General features: G+C 40.9%; 1 protein-coding gene across 2 annotated transcripts in view; it reads left to right on the top strand.

Moving 5' to 3' along the window:
* The window catches only part of LOC125462759 (AT-rich interactive domain-containing protein 2-like), a 226,919-nt gene that overhangs the window by 185,110 nt on the left and 22,486 nt on the right, over positions 1–19,323 (top strand). Inside the window, exons 14-16 of one of the 2 annotated variants that reach the window (XM_048553095.2) lie at positions 6,025–6,230; positions 8,698–11,081; positions 17,722–17,918. In XM_048553095.2, the coding sequence (XP_048409052.1) occupies positions 6,025–6,230; positions 8,698–11,081; positions 17,722–17,918 (2,787 nt within the window). The remainder of the gene's footprint in view (positions 1–6,024; positions 6,231–8,697; positions 11,082–17,721; positions 17,919–19,323) is intronic. The other variant, XM_048553096.2, reaches the window with a different exon arrangement.

Here is a 19,323-nt window from a genome sequence, read left to right as displayed (position 1 = left end):
TTTAGTCCCCTGATTTAAGATAAGATATTATTTAACTGAACGCTGTTCAGAGAAGGTTCACTATGATGATCACTAGTATGCCGGGATTGTCTTGGGAACAAAGATCAAATAGTTTGAGACGCTATTCATTGGAATTTAGAAAAGTGATAAGTGCTAAGTAAGACAAAGGAGGATGAATTTCTTCTCTGATGGTTGCAAGCCTTTGAATCTTGGGGGCAGACTCCTTGACGATCTTTAACGCTGATGTAGATTCTTGATCAGTAGAGAAATTGAGGTTTATGGAAAAAATGCAGGATTGTGAATATGAAGAATGCCAGAACAGCCGTGATCCTGTTAAATGGCAAAAGAGGCTCGAAGGACCAAAAGGCTACTCACGTTCTTACTTTTTTGTAATGGGTTTATGGCCTTTGATGTTGAAGAAGGGATTTCAGCCAGTGTGGTATATTTGAACTTTCAGAAGGCAACTTTCATCTAAGTACCACATGATAAACTTGTTAACAGATTTCCTTTATTCTTAAGTGATTTAATAGTGACCAGTGATCCTTCCAAGCTGCATGGCTGCACAACCACTCAGGGTCTACATGTGCTCATTTCCAGTTTCTCAGTTGCTGCTACACAGTGGACTGCCAAGGTCTCCATAGTGGCTGAACAAATTAGTAGGATCATAGATAATGACTGCATGGCATTTGTGACCAGTCAATTTTCATGCAGAAGCGATAAGAACATAAGACTCTGGAGTAGACGTAGGCCAATCAGCTTACTATGTCTGCTCTGCCGTTCCATGAGATCATGATGGATCCGATGATCCTAATGCCCCTTTTCCGCCATTCCTCCATCGTCATTAATTCACTTACTTGCTAAAAACCCATCTATATCAGCCTTGAATATACTTAACGACTCAGCCTTGACAGCCCATTGTGATGAAGAAATCTACAGATTTGTTTATCATCTGAGAGAAGAAATTCCTATTCCACTCTATCTTAAGTGGGAGGTCCTTTATTCTGGGATGATCCCCCCCCCCCCCCCCCCGCCTTGACCTAGACTATCTCACAAGGAGAACCAACCTGCATGCAACCTGTCATATGCCCTAAGAATCTTGTATTTTTCAATAGTTTGCTTTTGTTTTGTTTCATTCACTAAAGGGACATTGGTGTCACTGGCCAGTGTTTATTGCCTGCTCCCAGTTGCCTTTGTGAAGGCTGTGGTGAACTGTCATATTGCCTACTGTAATCCATGTGCAGTAGGTAGATTCACAAAGCAATTAGTGCAGGAATTCCAGGATTTTGAACCTTTGACATTAAAGGAACAATGATATATTTCCAAGTCAAGATTGTGACTGGGCTCGAGGGAACTTGCAGGTGGTTGGTGTTCCTATGTATCTGCTGCCCTTGTCCTTCTAGATGGAAGTGATCATAGTTTGGAAGGTGCTGCCTGAGGATCTTTGGTGAATTTCTACAGTGTGTCTTGCAAATAATACACACTGCTAACTCATCGCAATGAATACAGACCAAATTTACTTAACCTTTCATCATGAGGCAGTCCAATCTTCTGATTCAGATTAGAGAAGTTTCTCTGGACAACCTTTAGTGCTAGTACATCTTTTCCTCTGATAAGAGACCCAAACCTGTTCATGGCATTCTATCTGTGGTCTAAGTAGCGCCTTGCATAGTTTTCAGAAAACTTCCCTATTTTTATACTCCATTCCCTTTGAAATTAAAAACCAATCTTCTATTTGCATTTTCTATTATTGGATGATACCTTTAATAAATCATGGATGAGAACTCCCAAGTCACTCTGATCCCCAGCTTTCTGAAGTCTTTCTGCATTTAAATAATACTCATCTCCTCTAGCCTTCCTACCAAATGGCATAATTTTCCCACACTATATTTTATTTGCTTAGATTTTGTCCACTTGTTCAACCTATCTGTCTCCCTTGCAGACACTTTGTCATCCACACCACTTACCTGCCCACCCATTTTTGGGTGATCTGCAAACTTGGCTATAGAACATTTCACTTTCCTTATCAAGCCATTTATGTATATTGTAAATAATTGTGGCCCCAGTGCTGATCCCTGTAACACATCACGAGTTACAAGCTGTCAACTTGACAATACCCCCTTACTTTAACTCTGTCTATTAGAAGTTAGCCAATCCGTACTAAGATACAGCCTGCAATGCTGTGAGCTCTTATTAATTCGCTTAATGTGTGCTACCTTATCAAAGATCTTCTGAAAATCCAAATATATTATATCCACTGGTTCCTCTTTATCTATTCTATTTGTTACTTCAAAGAGTTATAACTAAATTTGTAGAATGATTTTTTTCTGACATCAGCATTAGGATTAGTTTTTTAATCTGTATTAATTACCTGGATTTGTAAACAAGACATAATTTCAAATCTAGATTATACAACTATCAGTAATTTAGTTAAAATCTTCAGAAACATCTGGGCAGACATACAGAGTCATAGTAAGAGTCATACAGCATGGAAACAGACTCTTCGGCCTAACCAATGCATACCAAACATAATCCCTATAAAAACTAATCCCACCTGCCTGTTCCTGTCCCATATCTCTCCCAACCTTTTCTATTCCTATTCATGTACTTATTCAAATGTCTTCTAAATGTTGTAATTGTGCCCACATACTCCACTTCCTCCCTTTGGGAGACAGAATGCAGAGAGGCATTCAGTTCAATTTTAAATTGGCTGCAGAAACAGAGTCTTGGGGGTGTTGGGTTTGTGTGTGTGTGCACGCGCCTTTTAAAGTGAAAGGACATACTGAGAAGGGTTTCTGAAAAGTATATGGGATTCTTGATGGTTATGAGTTAAGAAAGTATGTAACAAAAAAACGCAAGGATGCTATTCTAAAGCTTTGCAAAGCACCAGTTAGACCTCACTGGAATACTTTGTTCAGTCCTTGACACCAGAACTTTACTTGGTCTTGGAAAATGTACAAAACGATTTACTAGGTTTATTGATACCAGAATGAGCGGTGTTAGTCCTAAAAAGAAATGAAAGAAGATAGAATTGTTCCCCTTGGTTTTGATAAGGCAGCTGAGCAGAAAGTTTTTACCTGCGGTAGGAGAGGCAGGATTTAAGTACATAGAACATAGAACATTGCAGCACAGTACAGGCCCTTCGGCCCTCAATGTTGTGCCGACCTGTCATACCGATCACAAGCCCATCTAACCTACACTATTCCATGTACGTCCGTATGCTTGTCCAATGACGACTTAAATGTACCTAAAGTTGGCGAATCTACTACCGTTGCAGGCAAAGCGTTCCATTCCCTTACTTTTCTCTGAGTAAAGAAACTACCTCTGAGATCTGTCCTATATCTTTCACCCCTCAATTTAAAGCTATGCCCCCTCGTGCTCGCCGTCACCATCCTAGGAAAAAGGCTCTCCCTATCCACCCTATCTAACCCTCTGATTATTTTGTATGTTTCAATTAAGTCACCTCTCAACCACCTTCTCTCTAATGAAAACAGCCTCAAGTCCCTCAGCCTTTCCTCGTAAGACCTTCCCTCCGTACCAGGCCACATCCTAGTAAATCTCCTCTGCACCCTTTCCAAAGCTTCCACATCCTTCTTATAATGCGGTGACCAGAACTATACACAATACTCCAAATGCGGCCGCACCAGAGTTTTGTACAGCTTCACCATAACCTCTTGGTTCCAGAACTTGATCCCTCTATTAATAAAAGCTAAAACACTGTATGCCATCTTAACAGCCCTGTCAACCTGGGTGTCAACTTTCAAGGATCTGTGTACATGGACGCCGAGATCTCTCTGCTCATCTACACTGCTAAGAATCTTACCATTAGCCCTGTACTTTGCCTTCCGGTTACTCCTACCAAAGTGCATCACCTCACACTTGTCTGCATTAAACTCCATTTGCCACCTCTCAGCCCAGCTCTGCAGCTTATCTATGTCTCTCTGCAACCTACAACATCCTTTGTCACTATCCACAACTCCACCAACCTTTAGTGTCGTCTGCAAATTTACTAACCCATCCTTCTATGCCCTCACCCAGGTTATTTATAAAAATGACAAACAGCAGTGGACCCAACACCGACCCTCGTGGCACACCACTAGTAACTGGTCTCCAGGATGAACATTTCCCATCAGCTACCACCCTCTGTCTTCTTTCAGCAAGCCAATTTCCGATCCAAACTGCTATATCTCCCACAATTCCATTCCTCCGCATTTTGTGCAATAGCCTATTGTGGGGAACCTTATCGAACGCCTTGCTGAAATCCCTATACACAACATCAACCAATTTACTCTCATCTACCTGTTTGGTCACCTTCTCAAAGAACTCAATAAGGTTTGTGAGGCACGACCTTCCCTTCACAAAACAGTGCTGACTATCCCTAATCAATTTATTATTTTCTAGATGATTATAAATCCTATCCATTATAACCTTTTCCAAAACTTTACCAACAACTGAGGTAAGGCTCACTGGTCTATAATTGCCAGGGTTGTCTCTACTCCCCTTCTTGAACAGGGGAACTACATTTGCTATCCTCCAGTCATCTGGCACTATTCCTGTAGACAATGACGAGTTAAAGATCAATGCCAAAGCCTCGGCAATCTCCTCCCTGGCTTCCCAGAGGATCCGAGGATAAATCCCATCTGGCCCAGGGGACTTATCTATCTTCACCTTCTGAAGGATTTCTAATACCTCTTCCGTGTCTACCTCAATCTCACCTAGTCTAGTAGCCTGTATCTCAGTATTCTCCTCAACAACATTGTCTTTTTCTAGAGTGAATACTGTTGAAAAATATTCATTTAGCGCTTCCCCTATCTCATCTGACTCCACACACAACTTACCACAACTATCCTTGATTGGGCCTAATCTTACTTTCGTCATTCTTTTATTCCTTAAATACCTATAGAAAGCCTGAGGGTTTACCCTGATCCTATCCGCCAACAACTTCTCATGTCTCCTCCTGGCTCTTCTGAGCTCTCTCTTTAGGTCTTTCCTGGCTACCTCGTAGCCCTCAAGTGCCCTAACTGAGCCTTCACGTCTCATCCTAACATAAGCCACCTTCTTCCTCTTGACCAGAGATTCCACCTCCTTCGTAAACCACGGCTCCCGCACTCTGCAACTTCTTCCCTGCCTGACAGTTACACATTTATCTAGGACACACAGGAGCTTTTCCTTGAATAGGCTCCACATTTCTAATGTGCCCATCCCCTGCAGTTTCCTTCCCCATCCTGTACTCCCTAAATCTTGCCTAATCTCATCGTAATTGCCTTTCCCCCAGCTATAACTCTTGCCCAGTGGTATACACCTATCCCTTTCCATTACTAAAGTAAACATAACAGAATTGTGATCGCTATCACCAAAGTGCTCACCTACTTCCAAATCTAACACCTGGCTGGGCTCATTACCCAGTACCAAATCTAATGTGGCTTCGCCCCTTGTTGGCCTATCTACTTACTGTGTCAGGAAGCCCTCCTGCACACTCTGGACAAAAACTGACTCATCTATAGTACTCGAACTATAGTGTTCCCAGTCAATATCTGGAAAGTTGAAGTCCCCCATGACAACTACCCTGTCTCTCTCACTCCTATCGAGAATCATCTTTGCTATCCTTTCCCTACATCTCTGGAACTATAGCAAAAAAAGAAGAGGTGACAGTTGAAGACCATTTCACAGTGAGTTAGTGATCTGGAATGCAGCTCCTGAAAAGGCAGTGGAGACAAATTGGATACTACCATTCAGAGGGAATTGGATGAGTTTTGAAAGTAAAAACGTGTGAGGCCACAGGGAAAAGCAGAGCAGTGGATTTGGGTTGGACTGCTCTACTGAAAGACAGGAGAAGCATGATTGATTTCATGGCCTCCTCTGTATCATTCTTTCTAAGTAAATGCCTGTGTATTCTTGTTCACCCTGTGATCAACCAATATACAATACAGAAAGAAAGAAGCATGAGGGAAAGGGAATCAATTTAAAAACATTACAAAATGTCTTGATGCATTTATTTAATGCATTTCTGATCTCTGTATGATATAGGTTGACTTTTCCTAACCACACAATAAAGAAGATTGAAGATGCTGGTGCTAATGGGCAATCACAATTTCACGTTGTTGGTATCAAGCGTAGAGCTGTACCTCTTCCTGTTGGAGCATTTCAACAAGAACAGCAAACACCAAATAATTCCTTTGTCGGAGTGAAAGCAAGCTCTGCTACCAGTACAATAGTGAATTCCATTCCTGTTGGTAAGAGAGAGGATTTGGCAATTTTATTTTAAATTCATTATATTAGCCTCCTTTAAGTAAAATAAGTGCAGATGCACTGACGTTATTTTGCTTGTGCTTTCAAAAGATTTTTGGTGTAATGAACACTTTCCTCTTTCAGGCACCATGGGATGGCTGCAATGGTCCAGAAAAGTTTTACTTGAAACATTTTCTTCTAATGTGAACTATAAACTCTCCTGAGAAATTTGCAGTTTATTTGTGCAGTGAGCCTGTATTTAGTTCAAATCCACTAACTTTACATTGACAGTCACCCTTTTGAGTTGGCTTGTGAGGAATACTGTGTAATTCCTTAATTTAGAAGCAATTGGGGAAGTTAGCGTACTTCATGTGTAAATTATTTTCTCCTTTTCTACCCTCACACTTTTTCTTTAAATCTTTAAAAGAAGCCTAAGTAAATGTAAAACAAATCTTGTTTGATAAATCCGTTAGTTTTTGGAAGGTGTAAGTAGCAGAGCCAGGTGGGACAAGGGGCAGCTACTGGATGAAAAGCATTTGAATTTACAGAAGACATTCAGAAGGGAAATGATAAATTGGCCATTATTGAAAGGGGATAGGACTATAAGATTATGGAGATATTGTAATGGTAGAGAGTTTTGGAATTGCACAGTGATTTTACCAATCTCCTTGCACAAGGTTGATACACTTGCCTTGAAGGGAATGTGATGACGATTCACTCAATTAATTGAGAAGATTTGAACAATACCACAAACAATGAATCAGATTTGTGCAGTACAGCACTATCATGCCCACAACTAATGAGAAGATGATTGTGATTTTTGAAAGCCTGACCCCTGTTAGATTATTGCTGCAACAGTTTTTCAGTGCAGTGACTTTGGCCTAACCATTTCCAGCTGTTTCATTAATGAACTTCCCTCTTGTCCATTTCTAATCATCCATGAGATGCTGGTGGTTAACTGCCTTCTTGAACTGCTGCAATTCATGCAGTGTAGGGACACCCACAGTGCTGTCAGGTCAGAAGTGGACAGTTTGTTGAATATTACAGAGTGCTGTGTACAACTTGGAATTCATCAGATATTGAAATAGACCTCACCTTCACACAGCAAAACTTGGATAACATAAGAACCTGATTATCATACTTTATCATCAATGGCAGTAGCACCCCAAGGCTTAATGAGATCAGCCACTTTCATACCTGGTTTAACAGTAGATCAGATGTTGGGAAGTTGTGATGAGTAATTTGACTTCCTGTCTTCCTAATGACTATCCAACATCTGCAAGGCATCAGTCAGGAGTGCGATGAAATACTCCCAACTTGTCTGGATGGATGGACCTCCATCAGCACTCACATTTGACACCATCATGACAAAATAGCCCACTTGCGTAGCACCGCATGCACAAACCTGCACATCATCAAACACCCACTCCCTCTACCGCCAACACTCAGCAGCAGCAGTATACTCCTATCTATAAGGTGCCCTGCAGAAATTTGCCAAAAATCCTTCCAAACACGTGACCACACCCATCTGGAAGGACAAGGGCAGCAGATAAATGGTAACACCACCTGCTTGTTCCCCTCCAAGCCACTTTCCTTACTGACTTGGAAATATATCACTGCTCCTTCACTCTCACTGAATCAAAATTCTGGAATTTCCTTCCTAAGGGCATTGTGGGTAAACCTACAGCACATGGACTGCAGTGGTTCGAGAGTGATTAGAGATGGGCCATAAATGCTGGCCAGCCAGCAGTGTCTATGTCTCCTGAGTGAATGTTTAAAAAAGTCGAGTGTGATGGCACACTGCAATTGCCTGCGTGAGTGTGGTGGCTCAAACAATATTTGAAGCCCTGCACTATCCAGAACAAATCAGTCTATTTAAGCAACACGCAGCTAGCATGTTCGCATCTTCCACTAAATTCCAACAGTTAGAGCAATGTACGCTATTCACAGGGTGCACTGCATCTACTTGCCAAAGCTCCCAAAACAGCACTTTCAAGTCTCACCATCCTGTTGTGGAGGTATACTGCTGTTCTTTCTCCATTGAGTGAAGCTAATGGAACTCTTTCCCCGACAGCACTGTGGGTGTCCCTGCACTGCATGAATTGCAGCAGTTCAAGAAGGCAGTTAACCACCAGCATCTCATGGATGATTAGAGATGGACAATAAAAGTTGCCCTTGCCAGTGATACTTGAAACGTTCGGGGATGAGAAGCTGTCCTGTGAGGAGAGATTGAGTAGAATGGGCATATATTTGAACTTCAAGAACAAGAAATGGTCTCATTGTTAAAGTATAGGCAACAGAAATAAATGAATGAGAAGGATGATTAATTCTAAGAACTATTCAGAAGTTTTTTTTTCTTTTAGTTATGGTTGGATTAGTAGAAACTGTTGAGTTTTAACAGCATGCAATGACAATAAGGTATGTGTGTACATGTGTATGGCACTTAACCAGTTATCTTTTGTTTGCTTCTAGGAATGACGGCATCTAGCCCAACTGTTCAAATACATAGAACCTTCACATCTACAAGTCAACCAGTCACGCAAATCCTCTACACAACCCAGACCCAGAACGTTACCCAGCTGCCTCCTGGAATAAGTACTCCCATCCAACAACAGCAATACTGTACAATTGCAAGCAAGGTGCCCACAGCCACTGGAGGGATACAACCTAGTACTATCCAAGCAACTGCTGTTCATCCAAATTTCCATTCTACAGTAACAACAGTTGTTCCTGGGAATACTGTAATGCAAATGGCAGCGACCAAAGTCACTACAGCAGTGCAGCTGCCCACTATGACCACCTCTGTTCATCTTCCTCATGTTGCAGTTACTCACCAATCCCTTGCTGGACATCAGTCTGTCTGTTCAACCACGACAGTTCCTGTTCTCCGTCAAACACTGCCTAATGCACAGTTTGCTTCACGAATACACCCTATTTCAAGTGCTGCCATAGTTTCTCAAGGACAGCTCATCCAACCTTCCACTGCCCAACCTGTGCAAGTACATCTTCAGTATACAGCAGCTCCCACTGCTGTTGTGTCTGCCACTGCTGTCCAGCTGTCAAATAGTCAGCCTTTTACCATAACAGGCAGCCACAACTCTGTTTCTTCTCAGCCATTTCAGAATATTAGTCCAACACCGTTAACTATCGTCAGCAATTCTACCCAGCAACAAGCCCAGCAAAGTGTCCAAGTGATAGTTGGGCATCAAGGTCAAGTTTACCCTGCTAGTTTTCATCAGATTGTGCTGACAAATCAAGGTGGAATTCCTTCAGCCCAATTGCCACCACCCACCCTCGTGAACACCAGTACTTGTGGGCCAGTGCTTTCTGTTCAACAATCTCCCATTCAAGTTCATGTTCAACAACCCTCTGTAGGAAACACACAGTGCAGTACTAGCGAAACCAGTGTAATTAAACAGTTACTACTTCCTAAACCACCACCTCATTCCCAAGCAGGTAAGATCCTACTTCCTGTCCCTCAAGTGTCATCATCTGTTACCAGGGCTCAAAGTCCACAGGTTGTTTATCAAATGATGGCCAACACAGTGCCTAGTGTTGGTGTTCAAACCCAGTCACAGCAGCTGGTTGTAAGCCAATCAAACTTACAAATCATACAGCCGCATGGAGGCCTACAAACTGTGCAAATTATTCCTGGCCAATTTATTTCTACCACCAGCCCCAGCACCATTCTCCAGGGATCACCTCTGAACCAACAAGTTACTGTCACTGTTGTACCGAATGCTAATTTAAGCAACACACATGTGGCACAAGTAAATACAAATCCTGTGACCAGTATTTCAGGAGAACACAGTGCAAAGACAGTCACCAGTACCCATGTTATCCAGTCATCGCATATCCCACTCAACCAAAGCAACACAAAAGTTGGTGAGCTTGAGGGAGAGAAAAATGTTTGTCAGAAAGCTGAAGACGCTACAAAAATGCTCGGTTTCCAACCTCAAGAACAAACTGTTGGACTGACTGAAAATTCTTTCTTGGGTAATGCTTACAGTACAAGCAATGGGCATCTAAATGGAAAAGTTGACCAGACTGTGATGCTACTTAATGGGGACAGTAAGAAGGAGAACGCCAGCTCAGGGATGAATCATTGTGGTTTCATGGAGAAAGCATCAGCTGTCCTGGACTCAAAGGCTAACAGTGGAGCAAACTTGACAAATGGGGATCAAATTTTAGAGAAACCTGGTGCAGCAGGAATGAAAGATGTTTTAAAAAGGCCTTTGATTAATGGCGACTCTGATTTTGCTAAGGGTGATCGTTCACACATGGGGAAGGATGTTCCTAATGAGAAAGCTGTCACATCTAACCATCTGGGGAATGGCGAGATTCTTAATCAGGAGCACCAGGATGCCAAGTGTCACCTGGATGGTGAGAATAGTCAACCGGGAAAAATGTGCAATGGACCTTCTTCAGTTTCCAATGTGAAATCACATGCACACACTACAGTAATAGTACCAAATCCTACAGTTCAGCAAGCACACAGGAACTCTGTATTAACAAGTGGAACTGCAGCAGTCACTTTTAATGTAACTTTGCCTCAGTCTCAACATAATGGCAATATGGTTGTACAGTCCAATCCCAACCCTTTAGAATCTTCTCAAGTGACCATCTGTCAGAGCAACAGTACACCTTCTGCTCCAAAGCTTTGCCCCAGCGAAGCTCAGTCATGTCGACAAGCCATCAAGAGGCCTGGTGATGACACAGCTGGTGTTTCCATGGCGGGTATCCCAAACAAAGTAGGGGTGAGGATTATGACTGTTAGCGACCCTACAAAAGCTGGTAGCAACACAATGATGGTAGCCGTCCCTGCTGGAGCAACCATTAATACAGCAACAATGGCAGTAAGTATGTCTTTAACTTTCATGGCCAAATTAAATTAAGTGTTGAAGTTCAGTTGGCATGTTTTGAGTAACTAAGGAAATTCTAACACGTTTGTGGGCGTGTTATGCGCAACATTAGAAGCAATTGCCTTGGATTTTATTAATTTTTTAAATAAAATTGGTCATATTCTGATAGCATTTTTAAGAATTATGGAGCAGTATTGAAAATAAAAACACAATAACTCTGGAAACCAAGCTGTAGTCCAAAATATCTGGTGGAGAGGACTAATGAAAACCTATAGAAACATGAATAAGAATGAGAGAGAATCCAACTTTCTTCTAATCAAGTATCACTACCATCTGGGTAAAATAGTTTTTCCTCTCAACTCCCCTAAATCTCCTGCCCCTCACCTTGAACCTGTGCCCCCAAACAGTAATCATATTAAAATATGTACACAATAGTTCTTTTAGAATATATTAGTTTGCATATATTACTACTCTGTTTCAGAAGTTCTTGATTGTCTGTCTGTTTGGGAACCCGAGAGCCACAATGTTAATGCAAATACTTCCTTTCTTCAAATGGGAGGGTACTATTAGTTCTCGTTCAGAAATATAGTCTGATAATTTTAAAAAAAAACTATACTCAAAAGAGTCTGACAATAGCAAAATATAGAATGTGGGAAATTTGTTCTTATCGTGCCACTTTCAATTATAACAGTGCAGACCCGTCTGTCCCTTGGGATATTGAGTTGTCAATATTAATCAACATATATGTCCTAATCTCCTGCACGAGAACCAATGCCATGCAACTAAATTTCTCCCCCAGAAAGTCTAGCTTCAGAGAGATATCTTGGAAATAAATGACAACAATTGATGAAAACAGTGTTTTCAAAGCCTTTCAGAAAAACGTGTATCTTGATGTCATACCTATTATGAGTGTCTTAGGCAAAATAATGCATTAAAAATGACTTTCTATAGCTATTTGGAGAGATAAAAGATGGATACAGTAACTGAAAAGCTATTCAGTATGAAGTTAGGGAAATTGCCTGTACAGTTTAGGAATAAAGTCTGTTTCACGTACGCTACCGCCAGTTTTTTCCTGCATCATTCCGAACCAAAACAAATAGATGTTTGGCTAACTGCTAATCCCAACAAATATGTAAGGAGATTTCCGAGAGACTGTAGAATCTGGATGGTTTCAGCAACTTCAGGAGGGACCCATGATTGTGGACAATAAAAGACAGTGTAATGAAATTTGACCAATCACCTTTAGGAGTTTTTATTGGCAAAGGACATCTGAATGCTACATTGTCTTCTGAACTATGGTTAAATGTTGTAATATGTAGTGTTAATGTACAGTTTACTCTGGGTTGGATACTTCGTAAAATTTATTTTAAATTTCAGTGCAGTGCCAGATGTCTTGTAATGACAGTTCTGTGTAGGAATTACAAATTCGGTTTACTTGAAATTGAATTGGCTCAATACTGCAATGTACAACTATGCCCACTATATGCTGCAGTTATGCAACATTTGAGAATTCCTTGGAAATAGATTAAAATAGTAGTTAAATATATGGAGGAAAAAAGTATGTGGAGGAAAAGAAAATGTACATAACTCCGACTACATAGCTATTCATGTAGCGTCAGTCAAATCAGAAGTACCTGTCAAATTGAGAAGTGGTTTTTGGTGGCAAGCAAAAACTGAAAGTTTCCTGATGATTCTGTCAGTGGGGCAGTTAAATTGAACACTGTCTTGTCCACTGATTCCTAAAGTTTGTTAATGATTGTCAGCTTAAATCCTAGAGAGTAGAGTATGTTTAACAAGTTTTCAAAACATCCTGTGATTGCAGATGAATTACTCTCTTTAAGTGTACTGATATGATTGTCGAAATATGAAAACAGCAATTTCCATAAATAGATGTTTGGCTTTTTTTGTCATTAAACTGTCACGTGATGCTAGATTTTCATTTTCAGCTGTTACAGCCTGTAGTAAGTCAAGTCAAATCTAAAACCGCTTTTCCTGCCCCATAGGCAGAGATCCAGATGTATTCTTCTCACATTTCTCAATATATTTTTGCTGGCTGTTATAGAAGACTGACAATGGAAAAATGAAGTGCATCCACTGAGCATGTAATGAAGTCTTTGTGGCTTGTTACTTAAGGGAATTTAACAAAGTATTAATAACTATTATGAATATTGATGTACTCTACTTTTCAGACTCCGAATAGCCCATAGATGTTTAAATTGATAGAAAATAACAAGAAAATAACAAGAAAATTTTCATTTCAAAATAGCTCTCACACTCTTATACATGAAAAAGAAATCTATCACGTAAACATGACTTCTGCTTGCTGGTGAAGTCACAGATAATGTGTACCTGATGCACATTCACAAAGCAGGTATTTGTTAACCAGGCAGTTAGAGCCCTATTCCCTGCACCATGAATTGCAATCTCAAATTTAAATCAAACATAACCTTCTTCCACCTCTCCAACAAATCCTCCTCGTAGACGTCTCATCGTTGCGCCCATCCATTCCTTCATAACCTCCTTTGCAACCCCTTCATGCCACACCCGCTCTTGCAGACTCCCTCTTCCTCAAACACTTCAGCAGCTGCTTCCTCACTACCCTGCTGTGGTAGGCAGAATACCCAGTCTTGACAGTAGTTGGCCTCATTCTAGTTGCAAAGGTCAGTCCCCAGGCTTTTCTTCAAAAGGCACGCGCCCACTGCACACACAGGCTCCTCACATCGTGCACACTCGGTCTTATGGAGGTGGCTTTTCTCTGGTTGCTCCCTGAGTGAGTTGTCCCAGGCATTTTGAGAACTTTAAGGGCAGATTCACGCACCATACCAATGTATTTTGAGCCCTTGTGCCTCTATTTTATAAACCTTCACTTTTTTAATTTATCACCTATCAGCAGGATATATTTTCCCACTCACACCCTATGTTACCTTGCTCAATTGATTCTGCATCTGATGTTTGTTGGGGTCCCCACGGTTGAGTTACATCCATCCCTTTGGATAAAGGGACTGAATGCCTGGCCGCTAAATGTCCGACACAAGTGGGGTTTAAAATAAGTTGTCAAGTGGAGGTAGTGTCGCCTAAGTGATTTAGAAAGGGTAAATGAGTGGGCAAAAATTTGTCAGATAGAATGTAATGCAGGTAAATGTGAGCTTTTTTCGTTTTGGCAGGAGGACTGGAAAAGTGATGCACTGGTTAACTGGAGAGTGATTGCAAAACTCTACTTAAGAATCTCTTCCCTGGTACATGACTTGTATAGTTAATATGCAGGTGCTACAAAGTATTTGAAAAACAAATGGAATGCTGCCATTTATTGCAAGGGGAATGGAATTATTTTGATAGGAATTTGCTGTTGTTTTTCTGTAGTTGTAGTGAATTGTAGCCTTTGCAATCTGACTACACCAAACTGATATCTGTGCCCTTAGGTCTGAGATGACAGTCAGGCTTTAAAGTTTCTGATGTTTAGTTACACTATGTTTGGCATCTGGAGTTTCCCTTCAAATTAACTATTGAATTCCAGATTGATACTCCTTTGCCTGCTGTCTTTCTGTTTGCTGTAGTCTCATTCTGAGCTATTTTTGATTCGATGTGCGGTTGAATTTGTTTGAGATGCTTTGTATTTTTCAGAAAGTCGAGCATGCCATGGATTGCTAAATTTCTGACCTGTCAGATTTCAACAGGAAGGGCAGCCTATACTGCTCTAGGCCTTTAAAATTTAAAAAATACCCTAAGGTACTTAACAGTGCATTAAAGACAAGAGTAAGACTCTGTAACACTTATACAATATTACATCCCAGATGACCTCAGTCAGAGGTAGGTTTTAGTTTTTTAAAGGCGTTAGAGAGTGATAGAAGTCTAAAATATGGAGCCTAGACAGCTGTAAGCACAACCACTGATGGTGGAGCCATTTAGAGTCAAATGTTTGAGCCCCAACTTAGAAGAGCGCTAATATCACAAAAGATTGTGGGAGGTAATTCGAGAGATGAAGAGGGCTAAGGCTTTTGAGGTACTCAGCATGAGTTATGACAATGGGGATGAATTTTTGATCCCATCAAGTTACAATATGAGAGCTGTAAAATGCAAGAATGGGGGTTTCGACACAGATCTGAGGCAGTGTCGGCTCATGTTAGAGATGGAAAGAAATGGTGTTAGTATTGACATGAATTAGGCTTAATTATGACACCAAGAATGCAAACAGTCAGGTTTAGTCTTAGAGTTTCCAGGGAGAGAGACGGATTCTGTAACCTGGGGATTAAGTTTAGAATGTGGCCAAAAGACAACTGCCTCAGTCTTTCCATTATGTAATTGAAGGAGATTTCTGAAAATCTCATACTGGGTGTCAGATAAGCAGTCAGATAATTTTAGCAACAATGTGGGAGGTAAACTAATGACGTAATGGAGTGGTAGAAGTGGGTGTCCTCAATGTATGTGTAAAAACTAATGCTATGCCTTAGGATAATGCCACCAATGGAAGCACGTACATATTAAATAGGAGGGAGCTAAGAAAGATCATGAAGAAATACAAAAGCAACAATGGAGAAGCGAAAAGAGAAGTCATTGCAAGAAACACTGGCTATGATTGGATAGTAAAGAAAGAAACCCAAATGGGAGTAATCACATCCCGTTGGGTGACAAAGAGGGATATGGTGGAGGCGGATGATGTGATCTCAAGCATGTCAAAATGCGACAGCCATCATGTAGGATGTCAATGAGTGTAATTCCATGACTACTGCATTATACCCAGAATCTTCCTGATTGTCCAACTCATTAGATTTGTCTCATCATTCAGTCACTGTGAGCAGAATGATCAATTGAATGTTGGCACTGTATCAGGAAGAGGATAAATGTATTAATTTACTACTTGAAAATGTTTATTATTGTAGCTCAGTGTCTCGGAAACTTATGAGGATGCCTTAACACTGCAAAACAGTGTTGCCACTTCTGCTTATAACTTATCATGCCAGGATATCCCATGCTTGCCTATCTTGTGCCATCCTCACATCTGTCATCTAGTTTTGTCTAAGTTGATCCTTTAGTTGCTCCAGTCTACATGGCCCTCAAAGAGATCTCTGTAGGTTTTCAGCTTGGAGCAAATGACTGATTGTAACGTTCTGTCATTTTTCAGAGTTCTTCCTATTCTTGCAATTTCACATGGCTGTTGATTTGTAGTCTGTTTATTCAATTTTTAGCACATGTCTAGACGTGCACTTTTCAAAAGCCTCTATTTTCATCTATTGATCTTATTGTCTGATTTCTGAGGCATGCCGGAAAGTAGATAGAATGTAGTATTTTGATACTTCATTCTCGTTAACACATCCTTCATCTGCACAAAAGTATTGTTGGCTATCTCTATCCTTCCAACTTATGTATCCCATCTACTTTGCCTATTTAAGGCAAATAATAACAAACTTATTTGTTTCTTCCACTGTGACACCATCTATTTCAATCTTCCAGCACATTCCTGTACCATTGTTTATGCTTGTAAGTGTTAATATTCAATCTATGTTCTAAAATTTGGATTTCACCCGATCTACAGTGTTTTGTAGGGTCTCTTCTAATTTTGCAAGCCCTTCTTTGTTTTCAAAGAACACCAGATTTGGTTCTGCCTTCAGTTTTTACTCTGAAAGTACATCTAATTCTCTAAATTTTGTTCTATGTACAGGTTGAGTAATTTAAGTATATTGTGGATGCATAAATTGAGTGTCACCTGATACTGAAATGAATAGATAAATGAATTCATTGCATTTTCAGTTTTTAATTTGATAATTACTTAATTGTTTAAGGGTACGCCATTTCTGAAGTAAGTACGATATCTTTGATAATTTGTCAAGAGCTAAAACTATGACAATCGTAATGAATATGGTTGCTTTTTGATGCATTCTAAGTGTCCCTGTCTTTGGGCCAGAAGAACCAGATTCAAATATCACCTGCCACAGAGGTGTGACATAATATACCCAAGCAAGTTGATTCGATATACTTTAATACGTAATGTAGGAGCAGGGAGCAAGATCCAGAAAAGACTATTTTGTTTGTGTGACTTGGACAGTTGCTTCATTTTCAACCATTTCACAAGAACATTGGCAAATGCCTGGAACTTGCTGTTGTGTGGTTTGAAAATAGGGACTAACTTATTGGACACTGAAACTTATTTGAGGATATGATTTTGAGATGTTATCAGATGGATTATCATATGCATGGATTGCCTTCCTTCAATAAGTGACACTGGTGTCTACTATTGTTTGGACGTGAGATGTTCAAAAACAGGATCAAACAGCGGCAATCCCAGCTCCCCTTACTAGGGATGTAAAATAACAGGAAATTGGACATAGCTCCATCCTCAGGCTTTAGATTGACCTGACCATCCTCAGTTCACTGGAATAAATAAATCGCACCCAATATTAAGTAGAACTGCTTTTAAATAATTAAGTATATTCCTGTTTGCCTCTAATACTACTCTGATCCAAAAATCTGAGTCATTTTAAAGGTGCTTTTATGTAGAAATGTTATTTTTTTTACATGAGCGCAGGATTTTACAATAAATGGCCTATAACACTCTCTTTTCTCTCTCTCTCTCTCTCTCTCTCTCTCTCTCTCTCTCTCTCTCTCTCTCTCTCTCTCCCCCTCTCTCTTTTGTTTGCAGGGAGTTCCTAAAGTGGGTTCCCCTGCTCCATTGCCCAGTCAGCAGGCAGTAACCCAACACCTGCAGTCACAGGTTTCCCCAACAGTGGAGCAGTGTTCAGGGCCCCAGAGCTCTCAGGTACCAGTGTCAACTGTAGAAACAGAGTCTACCAGGAAACCCAACCAGAGTTTCATGTGTCTTTGGAAAAATTGCAAGAGGTCAGTCACCTGTTCCACATGCACAATGGAACTGCTGTGTTAATTTAGTCAATAATGTATCTTGTACTTCGTTAAATAGCAGCATGGTGTTCTGCCACTTTTATTTAACATGCCTTTAAAAAGGAGTAAAGCAAATACTGCAGATGATGGAATTCCTGAAACAACTGCAGACAATACCAGAGAAATTCTGCTGATCTGGCAGCATGTGGAGAGAAGTAGAGAGAAATAGTTATCACTTCAAGTCCAGAATGACACTTCAGAAGTGAAGACCATTCTGAAGAGATCAGGTCAAATTGGGACGTCTGGTCGATGTGGACCAGTTGGACGAAAGTTTCTGCTTCTGTGCTGTATGACTCTAGGTCACATGGATTTGAAATATTAACTGTTTTTCTCTCCACAGATGCTACCCAACCAGCTGAGTTTCTCCGACCAATTTGCGTTTGTTGCCTTTAAAGAATCATTCGTGAATGTGAAATGAACGGCTTAAAATTATTTGTCTAGATTTGGATTTTTCTGAGCATTGATTTGGTACCATTGCCCATTCAATGCAAGTTAGAACATAGAACATAGAAAAGTACAGCACAGTACAGGCCCTTTGGCCCACGATGTTGTGCCGTGGAATAACCCTAATCCAAAAATAAAATAACCTAACCTACATTCCCCTCAATTCACTGCTGTCCATGTGCATGTCCCAATATAGATTGGAACCTCCTTAGTGCAGATGGTTTGGATGGAGCCGTTTTTGTCAGGTGTGTTCAGGAGGGTTTCCTTACTCAGTATGTGGACAGGCCGACGAGGGTAGAGGCCATTTTGGATTTGGTGCTCGGCAATGAGCCAGGACCAGTGTCAGATCTTGTGGTGGGAGAACACTTTGACGACAGTGACCACAACAGCTTCACATTTACCATAGCCATGGAAAGGGAAAGGAGCAGCTACCAGGGGAAGATATTTAACTGGGGTAAAGGAAACTATGACTCTATCAGACAGGAGTTGGGAAGTACAGATTAGGAGCAATTGTTCCACAGAAAGGGCACAGCAGACATGTGGAGGCTGTTTAAGGAGCAGTTGTTGCGAGTGATGTATAAATTTGTTCCTCTGAGACAGGTAAGAAGGGGTAAGATTAAGGAGCCTTGGATGACGGGTACAGAGGTGCTTCTTATCAAAAAGAAAAAGGCAGCGTACGTAAGGTGGAGGAACCAAGGGTCTAGCACAGTTTTAGAGGATTACAGGCTTGCTCGGAAGGAGCTCAAATGTGGACTGAGGAGGACCAGAAGGGGGCACAAGAAAGGCTTGGCAGGAAGGATTAGGGAGAACCCGAAAGCATTTTACTCATACGTGAGGTTTAAGAGAATGATCAGGGAGAAGGTAGGGCCGATCAGGGATAGCGTAGAGAACTTGTGCGTGG

Source organism: Stegostoma tigrinum, chromosome 21 (genome assembly GCF_030684315.1).
Source record: "Stegostoma tigrinum isolate sSteTig4 chromosome 21, sSteTig4.hap1, whole genome shotgun sequence".
Classification (NCBI taxonomy): Eukaryota; Metazoa; Chordata; class Chondrichthyes; order Orectolobiformes; family Stegostomatidae; genus Stegostoma; species Stegostoma tigrinum.
Note: the sequence above shows the minus strand (reverse complement) of the source record. Positions and strands in the feature narration are given on the sequence as shown.